The sequence below is a fragment of the Malus domestica genome, chromosome 15 (genome assembly GCF_042453785.1).
Source record: "Malus domestica chromosome 15, GDT2T_hap1".
NCBI lineage: Eukaryota > Viridiplantae > Streptophyta > Magnoliopsida > Rosales > Rosaceae > Malus > Malus domestica.
The window spans coordinates 50,543,295-50,560,519 of record NC_091675.1 but is presented as its reverse complement, the minus strand read 5'-3'; the positions used below and the strand labels follow the sequence as shown (position 1 = coordinate 50,560,519).

The 17,225-nt window shown below is 36.5% G+C and overlaps 1 protein-coding gene and 1 long non-coding RNA gene across 2 annotated transcripts; both read right to left on the bottom strand.

Annotated features, from left to right (window-relative positions):
- Positions 1-1,523: 1,523 nt before the first annotated feature.
- LOC108169422 (uncharacterized) lies at positions 1,524-3,344 on the bottom strand. The gene is made up of 4 exons (XR_011576621.1): positions 3,137-3,344; positions 2,932-2,968; positions 2,329-2,861; positions 1,524-1,765 (listed from the first exon to the last, which is right to left on the bottom strand). It is a non-coding gene; the product is annotated as an uncharacterized lncRNA (long non-coding RNA).
- Positions 3,345-15,249: 11,905 nt separating this feature from the next.
- Positions 15,250-16,352, bottom strand: LOC108169506 (uncharacterized). Its single transcript, XM_017322960.2, has 2 exons — positions 16,340-16,352; positions 15,250-15,788 (listed from the first exon to the last, which is right to left on the bottom strand). Exons 1-2 carry the CDS (start codon positions 16,350-16,352, stop codon positions 15,250-15,252), a joined length of 552 nt encoding a protein of 183 aa, XP_017178449.2.
- Positions 16,353-17,225: the final 873 nt, after the last annotated feature.

The following is a 17,225-nucleotide window of genomic DNA, read 5'->3' as shown; positions in this document are numbered from 1 at the left end:
TGTACTCACTAAAGGAGAGCTTGAACCTATGTACTTGTGTAAACCCTTCACAATTAATGAGAACTCTTTTATTCCGTGGACGTAGCCAATCTGGGTGAACCACGTACATCTTGTGTTTGCTTTCCTATCTCTATCCATTTATATACTTATCCACACTAATGACCGGAGCAATTTAGCGAAGATCACAAAAAGCGACCGTTTTCGCTACCTAGGATCTATCTTACAAGAGAACGGAGAATTAGATGGAGATCTCAACCATAGAATACGAGCTGGATGGATGAAGTGTAAGAATGCATCCAGCATGTTGTGTGACCGTCGTAGGCCACTGAAGCTCAAGGGAAAATTTTATAAGACGGCAATAAGGCCAGCGATGTTGTATGGCACAAAATGTTGGGCGGTGAAACATCAACACGTACACAAAATGGGTGTAGCAGAGATGAGGATGCTTCGTGGGATGTGTGGGCACACGAGAAAGGATAAGATTGAGAATGAGGATATCCGAGGTAAAGTAGGAGTAGCCGAAATTGAAGGAAAGATGAGAGAAAATCGGTTTCGGTGATTTGGACATGTGCAAAGAAGGCCGACTGACGCTCCGGTTCGAAGATGTGACTACGGGACAGAGATTCAGGGCCGAAGGGGTAGAGGAAGACCTAGGAAAACTTTGGAAGAGACTCTAAGAAAAGGCTTAGAGTACTTGGATCTAACGGAGGACATGACACAAAACCGAGCGCAATGGCGTTCTAGGATTCATATAGCCGACCCCACTTAGTGGGAAAAGGCTTTGTTGTTGTTGTTGTTGTCTTTAAAAAAATGTAAGGCGGTGCTATTTTTTGTTAATTTCTCTATTTTTTATCTTTCCATGTATTTTTTATTTTTCTTTATTTTTTATCTTTTCATGTATTTTTTGTTAATTTCTCTATTGTGATATTTTTCAATTCATTCGATCGAAAGTTGAAAATCGAAAAGATTGAAAAAAGAGGTGGATGGCACCACCCAAGAATATTTGGTGATTGAAAAGAAGTGTTATAAGCTGAAACTTACAAGAGGGAAAATAGGAGGACCAATAACTATCAATCATTCAGTATATATTGCATATGGCGCTTTAACACACTGCATGTGGTGCTTTAACGCAATGGCCGAAAGCAATCATGGTTATGCATCCTGGTGCAAATTCAATCCCCACCAATTCTCTTTGCCCCAACAACCCAGTAACGCTATCGCTCAACTCAAAAATAATTCAATACTCACAATCTACAAAAGCAAACATAGTTAGTCTCACACGCACATACACTAACTAGATCTCCAGCTATTTCAGCAACAAAGCAATGGCAGCGATTGAAGACTGAAACCATAAACCATATCCAAAGCATATTCTCTACTCGTAGCGACATATATAACAACCGACTGACCAAAAACTGAAACTATAAAGTGTAAGCATAATTAGTTAGTTGATGACTTCCTGCTAATTTGTGCGGCTTTCGACGATATAAACTAATGGCAAACATCCTGACACCACCACCAACAACAACAACAACAAAGTCTTTTCCTACTAAGTGAGGTCAGCTACATGACACCACCGAGGTGGACAAAAATGCTCAATTCATATTCATTATTGAATAGGTCATTCATGCATTACGACACTTGATCTGTGGTAAATTAGCACCACTGATCATACACTTCAAACTAACCTTGTCAATTTACTCCAGATGACGCATGTCTGTACGGAAACACTTTCCAAACTTCGGTATCCCAGAACTTGACAAAGCTGAAATGAACGATGAGGTCACATTAAGCAATTATAGTCTCATATCACCTAGAACGATATAACTTTCGATTTAGAATGATCAAGAAATAAGGAGCGATGGAGCCATATCTCCTGCCAGAAATAATAATAAGAAGAAAAACTGGATTGAATTATTCTACTTCGTAGTCTGAATGAAGAGAGTATTCACGTTTGGTTGTTCCAGATTCGCAGCATTATGACTTCCTAATTTCTAATTCCACTCTCCTTCACCGAAATACATGAACATGGTGCATAACAGGATATAATAACTGTCGCTAGTAGACACGGCTATAGCCATCGTAATGCAAGGCATAAATTCGATACCATTGTGTTGGACATTTGGTAATCTCTCAGAAACCTTTCTTCAATACCAGTTAAAGTTATAAAGTCTCAGCTGTTGAAATTTGAAATTCTAGATGGAATGAACATATATCTTCATATATAATAAAAGAAAAATTGGAAACTGTATTAGGATATTGTGCTTACAAATCACGTCAATTGAAAAACAACTGCAGATACAAAATTTAAAGTTTAAAACATTGTACCTGGTAGGAAGCATTAGCGATTCTGCAGCATCACAACTGTACACACAATTAAATTCTTAAACTTTGTATACTTATGATAAGAGATTAAAACAAATTCTTAGAGAAACCAATTTCAATAAAAGCGAAGTTGGAAACTATTATTATCAGCGTGGTCTCGGGAGTCGTTTGTTTCTGTAATAGAATAAATGAGGTAATTAATCAGATATGTCTACTGAGTCTTGTCCTCTCGTCCCTGAATAGAGTAATAATGTTGTAGATAATCTACTAAGAAACAAGGCAGGAATAATTTTGTAAGAAATCAAGTCGAATTATTGGACACAGACAAAACTAGTGTATGAAAATCATATTGATTCCGGAAAAGGAAATGACGAAAGACTCACTGTCATCTGTCGCCTGCAACATCAACTAGCACTGAACAAAACTCACAATTCGTGAAGTTGCATAGAAACAAGAATAGAAGAAAGATAACAAGAAAGTGGAAGCTTACCTTTCCACATTGCCAATACAAGAACCAAAGCCAAAAGAGCTGAAATCTATAGCTTAAATCAGTATCACATAAGTTCACGAAATAGTTCGATCTATTAGATTTGTTGTAAAACTTACAATTACATTATCACTCCAATCAATTCCAGAAAGTGGCCTGCCATGAAAATTGAATGAAAAATGGGTAAACTAAATGTTCAGATGCTATGCAAGTTTCAATCAAGTGATTTCAGTTACAAGGGGCAATCACAGGCCAACTTAGTAGAATAAAGATAAAAGCCTTAGAGTATGACAGAAACAGGAGCCTGTTAATAACGTGACGTACCAAATGTTCCCGGCAAAGCTCAACTTCTGTAAATGGTGGGCAGATTGACGGTTACTGTTCCCAGCATTGCAACCTGTAGAGGATGTATATCTATTCTGACTGCATACGCTTTCCGTCTACATGGTCCTACAACACAGCCATTGGTCAATAGGCTCAATACAGGTTGCTTTTTAGTTTTACAACTTCCACCCAACCCAGTGAAACTGTCCGACTCTTATTTGTTTGGTATATATGGCACTGTCTCTTCAAGAGTTGGAACACAACAGCGCCTTGACAAACAGAAGCTAAATGTCAAGAAACATACACTCGGACAGTCAAATCACTCATTCAATTATTCAAGTACACAGCTGAAACAATAATTTCCAAAAACAAACATAAAATTCACCCTATATTCAGCACCCGCAAAAAGACTCAATTCTAGCAACGGACAAGTTATCATAGCTATCATTGCTTTAAAAAAAGAGACATCTAAAAGTAGGGCCATAATATCAGCAGCCGCGAAACTCAGGCATGTACAATAATCTAGATGCGAAGAAGTTGCATTGAAGAATAAAACCGACTCGACTGTGCAGCAGATCATCCTACGCCTACCCATGTGGAGTTATTAGAGAAGATTCTATACTACATTGTATAACCTGATAAATATCAGAATTAAAGGTTTATCTGTTTCTTTTCAATCCATGTGCTTCACTGCCGGATCCTTGACCACATTCAAAAACTTGGGGAAATTAGGGTTTCATGCAAAATCTAGTAGGTGAAGTTGAATTCTTCCAAAAATAAAGCTATAAAATTGAACCAACAAGCAAACCTATCTCGCTGTGGTAAAGTAAGGGTCGTCAGAATTGAACAACTCAACCACCACGGATCGGATCAACGATCTTCTGTTTCTTCCGAAGAAGAAATCCTTCATGCCCAGCACCGTTGTTTGTAGAAGATTCACACCCAGAAAGCCGCTTCCTTTTCAGATTTGTGGATGTCATCCCCAGAGATGCGGCTGCCCTCCTTCTCAGAGACCTCCTCTTCTTGGGAATGATGACCGGGACCAACGGAAACCCGAAATTTGTTTTCTTGTTGGGCCTCCTTCTCAGAGATGACCGTTTCTTCCTCGGAACGATCAGGAACGATTTCGATTTCACAGCAGCACAGAAACGGATGAAATCTGCAACGATAGAGTACTCGTCAAAAAGCCATCTTTTGTCTTCCTCCCAATTCCGGAGAACCACCGCGACCTCCGACAAAAGATTCAAATTCGAATTCATTCTCACAATACCAAATCAACTCAACAGAATGACAGAGTGAGGTTAGGGTTTCCGATCAGCAGTCAACAGAGTGGGGTTAGGGTTTAGGATCAGATATTCACAGAGAGGCGGAGAGAGAGAGAGAGAGAGAGAGAGGGAGTGATTAGGGGGTGTTAGAGTTTGCAAGAAGCAATGTGCCGTTGGGAATGGGAGGGGATTATAGTTATACATAGCCAGCACTGCCGCTATAAGGCGGTTCAACGGTCGGACTCAAGAGCAGTTTTGAATTTAAATTTCAAATTTCGAAATTCGTTTGCCGTTTATACGAGCTGCTGGCCTGGAAGATGAAGAGGAAGCGTGAAGGCATTTCAACATTACTAATATGCCCATCCACTTAAAACGTTATTTTTTTTAATAAATATTTTTTAAGAAAAAAATACACATAGAGTATACTTTTAATACTTAATTTTATATTGAGACAATACTTTTAAACATTTAAGGGAGAAAAAAAAAATGAAAGATGACATCATTTGTTTTTTTTTCTCTGGAGTTTAACTTACGAAAATACCCTTTATTTTTTGTATCTTTTTACACTTCTCTCTCTAGCATTGAAGTTGTTCATGTCACCTAGGTGCCTTGTTTCTCGAGGTTCAAAGAGATGATATACTCATTTGGATGTGCTTTTAAAATCACAGAAAACGTTTTTGATGAAAATATTTTAGAACAATCTTTAATAAATATGCAAGTAAATCCTGGAAAAGCACTTAAAGTCCTTCTGGAACCCAAGTTTTTTTCTTCTAAAAGCGTTTTTAGTCATTTTAAAAGCACATCTAAATGAGCTCATAGTATGTGGAGGTTGGGCATCTACACCTTTTTTGTCACATCCCGACCTGGGGTGGATCACTTCCCAGGCCCGTTCCACCACCGTAGCACGATATTGTCCACTTTGGGCTTACCATTCCCTCACGATTTTGTTTTTGGGAACTCACAAGCAACTTCACAATGGGTCACCCATCATGGGAGTGCTCCGGCCTCATTCTCGCTTAACTTCAGAGTTCCTACGGAACCCGAAGCCAGTGAGCTCCCAAAAGGCCTCGTGCTAGGTGGAGATGAGAATATACATTTAAGGATCACTCCCCTAGGCGATGTGGGATGTTACAATTCACCCCCCTTAGGGGCCCGACGTCCTTGTCGGCACATATCAGGCCAAGGATTGGCTCTGATACCAATTGTCACATCCCGGCCCGGGACGATGTGGGATGTTACATTTTTGCCTCAAGAATGAGCTTCCCATCATTAGTTGAAGTTGACTAGTACAAAAGCTAAAACAATTATATTTACACTTAGGAATGAGACTTCAGAAAATCTAATTCAAATTATTTGTTTCAGGTACATCAAATATGCCATCAAACTTTTTAAAAGGATAAAAAATTTGATCCAAGTGAACAAAAGACCAAATTACAAAACAAGCGTCAATCTTATATCCTTATACATTTGGACATCGTTCAATCAACTCTCAAATGACTAAATACATAATGGAGCCTGCACAAGAGAAAGTAAACTAATACCCAGTGATTAATTTAATTTGAAGAAGGATGTTACTTAACTTTTAAATTAATTTGATTGGTAAAAGAGTAGATTCTTTGGAACTTACAAGTACCGAATAAGAATCAATCTAACCCAACTCAACACAAACTAAGCTTCCCTATTTACTAATTCTTCTAAAACTATACAAACTGATTCTATTAAAAATATATATAAATTCAATTTTTTTTAAAAGTATTGAAGTCAATTATATTGCATATTTTTTCTAAAACAATATTGAAGTCAATTAAGTTGCATACATTTTTTTTAAAAAGTAGAAAAGTATACAAAACTGATTTTACATGTATTTGAAATTGATTATGCAAAAATGGTCGAAGACGGTTTGAACTAATTTTGCAAAAATGGTCGATGACGGGTTAAATTGATTATTCAAATATGGTCGAAGACAAGTTAAACTAATTGTGCAAAAATGGTCAAGAACGAGGTTGAACTGATTTTGCAAAAATGGTCGAAAACAAGTTGAACTGATTTTGCAAATGGTTGATGACGGGTTGAACTGATTTTGCAAAAAAGGCTGGTTAAACTGATTCTACAAATGGTCAAGGATGAGTTGAACTGATTCTGCAAAAATGGTCAAAGACGGGTTGAATTGATTCTGAAAAAAATTGTTGAGGATGGATTGAACTGATTCTGAAAAAATGGTCAAGGACATGTTGAACTGATTCTACAAAAATTGTCGAAGATATGTTGAACTGATTTTGCAAAAATGGTTGAAGACGAATTGAACTGATTCTGGAAAAATGGTTTATGACTGATTGAACCGATTATAGTAATAAATTATACAAACTTATACTACATATAGTTTCAAAACTTGTTCTACGTCAATAGTAGATGATTGGTTGAGCTTATGACACATATTAATTTTGTTGGAGTTGTGAGGGTTGGGTTCTATTAAAAGCCTAAAATCTTAGGAGTATGGTTGGTATTTTAAAACATTGTTTTCATGTTTTTGAGCTGGGCTTAATTGTTTTGATACTTTTGTCTCTTCTTGACATGTTTAAAAACTTGTAGAGTTCATTGAAATATAGTAAAAATTGTTGTCTCTATATATAAAGCTCCCATATTTAACCTCTTTGTTTGAAAATGAAATAATGCGCTAGTTGATGAGAGATTTTTTAGTGTGGCCATAATACGGACACACAAGTCACATGTCATTATTCAAGTGGAGGGGACACCTGAAAAGAAACTATCCTCCAATTGTATAATAATATTTGGCGTATCGCTCCCTATTCCAAGCATATTGAAAGTCTCTTTTGTCACATCCCGGCCTGGGGTGGATCACTTCCCAGGCCCACTCCACCACCGTAGCACGATATTGTCCGCTTTGGACTTACCATTCCCTCACGGTTTTGTTTTTGGGAACTCACGAGCAACTTCCCAGTGGGTCACCCATCCTGGAAGTGCTCTGACCTCCTTCTCGCTTAACTTCGGAGTTCCTACGGAACCCGAAGCCAGTGAGCTCCCAAAAGGCCTCGTGCTAGGTAGGGATGAGAATATACATTTAAGGATCACTTCTCTGGGCGATGTGGGATGTCACATCTTTTATTTGAGCCCATACACTCTTAAAATCGAGCTTCGTAATTCAAAATTCGAGCAATTTACATCCTCCGAATCTTGTAAATTAATTTTGGGGTCGGCATTTCAATTCTCCACGACTTATAAATGTTTTGTCCTCGATATTTACAATATGTTGCGTTGCTTATATTTTAAAAACCCCAGACATGGGGTTAATTGAAAATCCCAAATATTGAACGGGAGTTAAATAAATGATTAAAAAGAACTGAATCAGGATTGAGAAATAGTTTACTTAAAACGATGAGGAACTTTGGTGGGCTGAAATAAATCGAAGATTGATTTTAATAAGATGTTAGTCAAATACAGAATTAGAGTTACTCAAAATACAAGTATAATTTATATTGTTGGCAATGCCGTGTCATCTCACAAACCATCTATTCGTGATCATCTGCATAGAAAAATATGCCGTGGTAGGGGTGAGCAAAACGTATGACATTACTCCTCCTCAGGGTCACCCCGTTTTATTATAAAAAAATAAAACAAATAAATATGAGTACACCCCTTGGAATTCAATTTTCTTTAACCAAAATCCATCACGGTAAATTTCTCCAACAAAAACCCAATTACTAGGCTCCAACTAAGCAATATCTATAATTAAGTTTCCCTTGGCAAAATTTGTATTTTTGGATGTCTAAATTACCCCTAATAACACTTACTTTGGGTCTCTCACGTATTATATACATTTATTTTACATTATTTCATTCAATTAAATGTCTTCAAAAACCTTATGGGATTTGGAAAAAAAATTTAAATGTCATGATTTCTATGCATTTAATAACAAAAATTTACATGATACCAATGTTCCTTATATAGTTGTTTTCACATGATGCTAACAGGTAAATTAGTATATTCTACAAATAAATAAATAAAATTATTCAAAATTATTAATTTTTTAAATATAACATAGGTGAATTATTTTGCACAACATATATATAATAACAATATAAGTTCCTAGTAAATTATGTAATGATACATGCAAAATAATTTACCTACAAAATAAATAAATATTTTTTATTCAAAATTAATTAAATACCAATATTTTGCAATATATATATAAAACAATTTACCTACATGCAAACTAATTTACCTACAAAATAAAAGAATGTCGATTGATTGCACACTATATAATAATAACAAAATGTGGCTAATATATATGTAATATCATATGAAAAATAATTTACCTACAAAATAAATAAATGTTTTTAGCCAATTGATTCAAAATTAATTAATTACATATTATTTTACATAAAAATATAGATAAATTATTTGCACGCATATATATAATTTTAATAAAATATGCCTAATACATACATGCAAAATAATTTACCTAAACAAATAAAAGAAATGAAAGATATGATGGTAAGAGAAGTATAAAGTAGATAATTTTATAATAATAAGACACTTATTTCCCACAATTATGGTGGATAATTAAATTCATTAACATAATTAGAGTGTTGTGGCACAATCGTAAATAGTTTGAAAATAATAGGTATTTATTTGTTTACATGGCAGTCTACTTCAAATTTGGGTTTTATTTAGATGTTTAAATGAGATGGATTTTTGTCGAGAAAATAAGTGTTGAATGAGCTTATATCTAAAGAACCCTAATATTTATCATATGACATTTGAGTTAAAATCTCAAATCATGATCGAATCTCTATCGATCAGTTCAAGCTAGTGGCACGCGATTGCTCTAACGTCACTATATCCAACACTACCTGATGACCAAGTAAAACATAGTAACTACCAGGCTATAAAGCGGCAAGGTGCACACAAGACATATTGCATTCTTGCAAAATATTCGAACAATAAGCGATCATCACTACAGGCAATACGTGTGAAACATTTAGAAAAATCAATAACCCCATCCAAATACAATTTCGTAATCATGGCCAATATCAACTTAACTCCAAGGCCAAATACTACACAAATACGATTTGAATGAAAACCATTCCGTACAAAACATTTATAAAAAATAGTACAGGGAAAACTAATGAGCCAAGTGAAAAAACCTCATACCTCGACTCTGAGCAAAACTCGTAACTTTATCATAGTCCACACAATGTAAACATCAGATTAGAAAGATTGTCTCACTCCCAAAATCTCTTCATAATCTTATAGATTAGGTTCTGTTTGGGCCCAAAATGATGGTTTGGGCCGAGTTTTATTCTTGGCCCAGAAGGTCTTACGAAGGGTTATCGTGGATCGTTTAGTTCATGGGCTTCCTAGCCTAGGTTGGCCAAGTCTTGCTGCAAGACAAGTAATTGAATCCTGGCACAATAAGGAGTCTCGGCAAGATAAAGATATTGATAACCCGGAAGTGAATGCGGCTTGATAAAGGACTGGGGTCAAAGTCATAGTGAAAATAGGACTGGTCGAGATAGTGTTTGATCAGAATAAAAAGTCCTAATCCAAGTAGGGTTTTAACTCGATCCAAAGAGGACCTGATGCTATAAATAAAGGAGGTTGTGCATCATTCAAATACCTCTCCAATTCAACACATAACTGCCCTGCGCAAATTCTCTCAACAACCTTGAGATTTTTTCTTTTCTCTTTTCGCCGACACATCTTCAGTTTGGATAAACAGCACTGTGAAGGCAACCAGTGATATCTTTAGTTGGCATAAACAGCACTGTTACCGTAGAATCAACTGATCTTGTAGCATCTTCAGTCGGCATAGACAGCACTGCTTTGAGGGCGATTGATTATCTATCCAAGTCTCGGTTGAGAAGGATTTCTGAATCCTTATTGGTCGAGGTCAACCCATCAGCTTTCTCGGCGAAGTCAGGTGTTACAGTTTATTGGGCTCGGCACATTGCACGTCGAGTTATTTTATGATTGGATACTCTCAAGTGAGATTTAGAGTTCGGCATTTCAACAGCTGAACCGCGTTTATTGTTAAGACTTATATCCGCTTTAAGTATTTGTGGCCTTACACTTTGGTGTCGATTCGACGTGAGTTTACTCTAACGAATACCATCACTGTGACCGAATCCAATGACGACGATTTGTGAACTTTGTAAGAATAGTAGCCTTGTCTTCAGGTTTGAGAACCTAAGAGGCCGAGACGTGTTCCTTCCTCAATTGCAATCGCAAGCCACAGAAGTCAGTCGCGCACCCAATGCAACATCAACACATTTTACTCTTTAGCCGAACTCAGCCGACGAGTTGGCACGCCTTGCATTCAACCGAAGAACGTAGTTAGCTCATAGATTACTCGGACTGCGCGCCACGTAGGCTTGGTAGTTTTTACGGTCAACAGGTTCATTGAATCTTCTACGTTAGGTTTATTGTTCAAAGATTAGGTTCCTTTTGTATTTGTACTATATATTGTTTATTTGTGAATGGATGAAATTTAGAAAACCTTTTTTTACATGATATCACTATAGGTCTAGGCTCTCTCTCATCAGACATCCTCATTGATCCTCGCTGTTCAATCTGATGGCTACCAATTATTCCTCATCTTCTTCCTCTTTCTTCTTTCCCACCTACCTGCCCCAGTTCACTTTTCCGGCCCCAACATAACCAGTTTTCTCAAACTCGATGACACCAACTACCTTGAATGGCTTTGTCAAACGAACTCATTTCTTATTGGCCAAGACTTTTACAAATTTGTTGACAAAACTCGTCCGAAGCCTGCTGCCACCGTCCTCATCATGCAACGTACTGCTCCTGAGTCATTCTCCTCCCTGTATGGTGTTTTCCCGTCCATTGATTCACCTGTTATTATTTCCTTTCCTAACCCAGAACTGCGTATTTGTATCCAACAAGATCAACTTGTGGTGAGTTACATCATCACCACTCTCACCAAGCCCATTATCTCGCTCACTATTGGCTGCGAGACATCTTAAAAAAAATCTAGGATTGTCTCCAACGCCACTTTTCTCAGAAACAGTTGCTAGCTTTGCATCTCTTCAATTTCAACTCATGGACATGACCAAAGGTTCCATATCAACTGATGAGTGCCTGCATCACTCCAAGTCTTTTGCCGATTCCTTGCTGACATCAATAAACATGTTGATCATGAATATTTTTTCAATGCCATCCTTTGTGGTCTTGGCCCCAAATATCTTATACTTTGTATTGCCATCCTTTAAACATGCACCTCATCTGCCAACCTATTATGATCTTCGCCCCGTTTTCTGGCATTTGAATCTCAAGATCCTTATATGAACAATCCCTCTCATTCTTCTTATACTGCTCTTTACATAACCTACCCCAATCCTCCACCCCAAAACAACGGTCCCCCTTCCCCTTTTTCTACACATCACTACCTGTAATGCATATGTAGATCTGTTGGAATTTTATTAGTTTATCTTCACATATATTACAATATCAACTAGAAGCAAAGTGTAAATCAAACCTGAAAAAGCCATTGTAATTGAGTTCGCAGAGAGGTAAGTCTTCTACTCAATGGGGACCTTATGTTCTAACTGGAATAGGGCTAGTTTACTGAACAAGAACGCACATTTTCCCTTGAGCAAGGACTATAGACATGTAACCTCAAACATTTCCTCCTATCACGGAAACAGTTTGATTAAACCCCACATCCATTTGATTTCCAACATGGGATATCCACTCTTTACCATGTTTATCCTTATTGTCCTACTTTAAAGGAAATAATATTTATTCATATATTAAGCCTAATTGATTTCGGCTTCCACTAAACTTAAACCCTGATGTGATAAGTTTAGAGTCCAATAGGGTTCCAGCAATATCCCACTTAGATCTAAACTGATCACTTTCGTTCAAGTAATGTATTCACCAAAATCAATTCCTTAGTGACCACATGAGTTAACAGATGAACAAGCATTTCCTTACACATCGACCATAAGTGATTCAAGGCACATAACTATAGAAAGAACTTGCACAATAATAACACAGTCACTCTGTAATCACTAATACCATGAAGCCAATCATGTATGATGCTTAAACATCTTAGATAAAAGGGAGCCAATTTTCATACTCCCAATGGATAAACCATTTCCTTAGCATTACAGTATCCTTGATGCATTCATGTAAATGATCATTAGCCATCACATGTGTGTGTGTGTGTGTGTGTGTGTACACACTAAATTATTCGTACTCCTGATATTTTGAAAACAAATGAATAATGCAATGGGAAACTATAGGAAATATAGAACCTTATCAGCTAAATCAATAATTATATGCCAATAACTCTCATCAAATGACACATGAATTATCATTTAGCAAGTACTTTAACAACTATTTGCATGAACAAAACAACTATCAAGGCAAATGAAATTAAACCAAACTTTTACTCCCATATAGCTGCTGAATCAAACAAATCCAAGACTCTTATTTTTGCAACATGCACAGCAACTGCTAGTGCCTTAGTAAGTGGGTTTGCTATCATGGAGTTGGTGTCAACATGCTCGATTATCACTAGTTCATTCTTCATATCCTCTCTAACTAAACGATACTTAATATCCATTAACCGATTGGCAATAAACTGCTTGTTGTTTTTGGAAATGAACACAGCAGCCTCATTGTCACAGTGTATCACAATTGGACTTGAGATGCTATCCATGACTCCCATAAGAGTAACCAGATCTTTGATCCACAATGCCTTCTGCGTAGCCTCAAAGACGGCGATATACTCAGCTTGCATCGTGGAGGTTGCAAGTGTCTTCTGTTTAGCACTCTTCCACGAAATGACTCCTGCTAGAAAAAATAAATTACCATTCATGGACCTTTTATCATCCTCACACCCTGCGAAGTCTGAGTCTGAGTAACCTACTACTTCAAGCTTTTCACACTTCTTATACACAAGCATGCACGACTTCGTTTTTGCAAGTACCTCAACATCTTTTTGGCAGCCACCCAACGTTACTCTCCTGGGTTTGACTAAAACTTACCAAGCACACTTATTGAATATGCCAAGTTTGGCATACTTGAGCATACTTGAGCATGCATTAAGCTTCCTACCAAAGATGCATATGGTTTGTTCAACATGCCTTGCATTTCCAATTGATTCTTAGGGCACTGAGACTTGTTTAGCTTATCACCCTTACTCATTGACACTTCACTTCCAGAGCAACAGTCCATATTAAATCGTTTTAAAACATTTTTCAATGTATGCCTTTTGTGAAATTCCTAACAAATTTCTTGACCTATCCCTGATGATCTCAATCTCAAGTACAAAAGAGGCTTTCCTGAGATCCTTCATGTCAAAAGTTTTTGCAACAATGATTTAGTTTCCAATAAAAGATTAAAATCATTGCTTGCAAGAAGTATGTCGTCCACATATAAAATGAGAAAAATAAATCTCGAACCAATGCATTTGAAATAAATGCAATCATCAACCGTATTTTCAATGAAACCAATTTATGTTACCTTTTGATCAAACTTCATAAACCATTGTCTTGATGCTTGCTTCAGCCCATATATCGATTTGCTTAATTTGCAAAGCAAATGACCCTTTCCTTCTTCTACAAAACCAAGAGGCTGCTCCATGTAAATATCCTCTTCAAGATCACCAAAATATTCCCCTCCTCTATCCGATCTCAAAACCTTTATTGTAGTGTCCAATTGGTTTTCAATTTCTATTATAAAAAATTTAAAACAATTTGGGACTTGTGATTTTTCTGAAATTAAAAATTCATATCCATATCTTGAAAAATCATCTATAAATGTTACAAAATACACATTTCCACATATTATTTTTGTGGGAAAAGGACCACAGACGTCAGAATGGATCACTTCCAACAGTTTTTGACTCCTTGTTGAATTCTTCTTTTTAATTTTTGTCAACTTCCCTTTGCAACAATCCATACAATCATGTAGGTCGGTGAAATTTAAATCAGGCAAAATATTTTCTTTCACCAAACATTGCAATCTTGTTTTAGATATATGCCCTAATCTTCTATGCCAAAGCATGGAAGAAAAGTCATTTGATAATGGTCTTTTAACTTGCAGTGAAGAATCAATATTATAACAATTTAAATAATTCAGGTGCAATCCAATTTCCAAAGATCATTGTCTAAAAGACATTGAGCAAATAATTCATATCATTCTTGATACATAACCTTATGCTCTCATCATCTCCGATGAAAGCAAAACCATTCCTTACAAGTTTTGAAGCAGAAACTAAAGACCTAATTAATGAGGGAACATAAAGAACATAAAAAAGTTCTAAAATAAAGCCAAAAGATAGTCTAAGCTTGAGGTTGCCTATTGCTTCCACAGCTATTTTATTTCCATTCCCAGCATGCACTTTGAAAACTTCATTACTTGTTGACGATCTTCTTGAAAAGCCCTGCAAGGAATTGGTAATATGTATCGAGCAGCCAATGTCAAACCACCAAGTATTTGGAGGAGCCTCAACAAGTAAAGTTTGAAAAAAAAACAAAAACGTTGATAATTTTATTACCTTTCTTCACTACCCATTTCTTTCTTTTCTCACAGTCTTTTTTCAAATGTCCCAATTGTTTGCAAAAATAACACCTCACTTTTTCCAAGTTCACCTTATAGTTTTGAGGTCCTCTAAAGGAGGAAGGAATATTGGCAACAACATTAGAGGTAGTATAAGGCTTAGTTTGCTTACCAGTGTTCACCATTGGCCTTTTACAGCATTGAAGTTGACCAAATTCACAGTTCAGATTTGGTCTTGCTCAGTCTATTCTCCTCTTGTACATAAATAAATATCATCTCGTCAAGGATCCACTTCTCCTTTTATGTGTTGTATGATATCTTGAGTTGTTCAAATGATTCAGGTAGTGATGAGAGTGCCATATGGACAATAAAAGAATCATCAAGTGGCATCTTGAGATCCTTCAGCTTGGCTGTAGCGTCTACCAACTTCAAAATGTGCTCACGAACACTAGTTTTCCCATCGAACTTGAGTGATGTCAGAGTGGTCATCAAGTTACCCATTTCAGCATTCTTAGAAACCTTAAACTTTGCACCCATAGCCTCTAGGAAGTCTTTCGCCTTCTCGCACAGTGGAATCCCACCTCTGACGGTCTTAGTGATTGACTTCTTCATCTCTATAAGAGTCATCCTATTGGATTTCTCCCACTTTTTAGCCTTCATCCTTTGCTCATTAGTGCTGTTTTCAGTCACAGCAGGTGGCTGGTCTTCCCTCAATGCAAGATCGTAATCCATCAGTCCTAGCATGATCTCAACATCTTGCTTCCACTTCCTAAAATTATGTCCATTCAAGGGCTCGATGGAGGAGAAACTTAGAGCATTCGAATTCACTGAAGAAGCCACTAAAAACAATCAAATAACTTCATTGAAAAAATAATCAATCACAGATACATGTAACACCTTTGGGCAAGATACACGACTACATTTTATGCATATGGTCTGATCATGCATCCTTATTGTATTGCCTTCTTAAATAGACAACTAAAATTCTAATCTTTGGACGAGAAAATAGTTGGCTCAAAGACTAACTAAAAGCCTATACACTGATTAATAAAACCAACCAATTAACTTAGTACCCTTTGGAGTATAATGTTATTATGTCATGTATTACGAATCACTCTCCATGCAACCTCCTTAATAAACATTTGTTTTAATGGTTTATCAACATGATTTCCTTTAAATGATAATGAAGTTTGATTTCATATCAATTTGTATCAACTTTGCTCCTGAAGAAGCACACTCATGAAAACACGACTTAGTCATCACAATAAACAAATAGTACATAATGAATCTATGAAGAGCTAAGACATGCTCTGATACCAAATGTTGGAATTTTATTAGTTTAGCTTCACATAGATTACAATATTAACTAGAAGCAAAGTGTAAATCAAACCTGAAGAAGCCATTGTAACTGAGTTCACAGAGGTAAGTCTTCTACGCAATGGGGACCTTATGTTCTAACTAGAATATGGCTAGTTTACTGAATAAGAACATTCATTTCCCCTTGAGCAGAGACTGAACCTTTATAGACGTGTAACCTCAATCATTTCCTCCTATCACGGAAACAGTTTGATTAAACCCCACCTCCATTTGATTTCCAATGTGGGATATCCACTCTCTACCATGTTTATCCTTATTGTCCTACTTTAAAGGAAATAATATCTATTCATATATTAACTCTAACTAATTTTGGCTTCCACTAAACTTAAACCCTGATGTGATAAGTTTAGAGTCCAGTAGGGCTCCAACAAGATCTCCCGCAATCTTGTTAATTCTCAATGCAAAATATAAGCCAAAAAATATGAACCTCACGTTCAGTGAAGAACATTAGCCAAAAATATAGTTGAAGAAGCCATTGTAAATGAGTTCACAGAGGTAAGTCTTCTACGCAGTGGGGACCTTATGTTCTAACTAGAATATGGCTAGTTTACTGAATAAGACCATGCATTTCCCCTTGAGCAGGGACTGAACCTTTATAGACGTGTAACGTCAATCATTTCCTCCTATCACGGAAATAGTTTGCTTAAACCCTCCATTTGATTTCCAACGTGGGATATCCACTCTCTACCATGTTTATCCTTATTGTCCTACTTTAAAGGAAATAATATCTATTCATATATTAACTCTAACTGATTTCGGCTTCCACTAAACTTAAACCCTGATGTGATAAGTTTAGAGTCCAATAGGACTCCAACAAGATATCCCGCAATCTAGTTAATTCTCAATGCAAAACATAAGCCAAAAAAATATGAACCTCACGTTTAGTGAAGAACATTAGC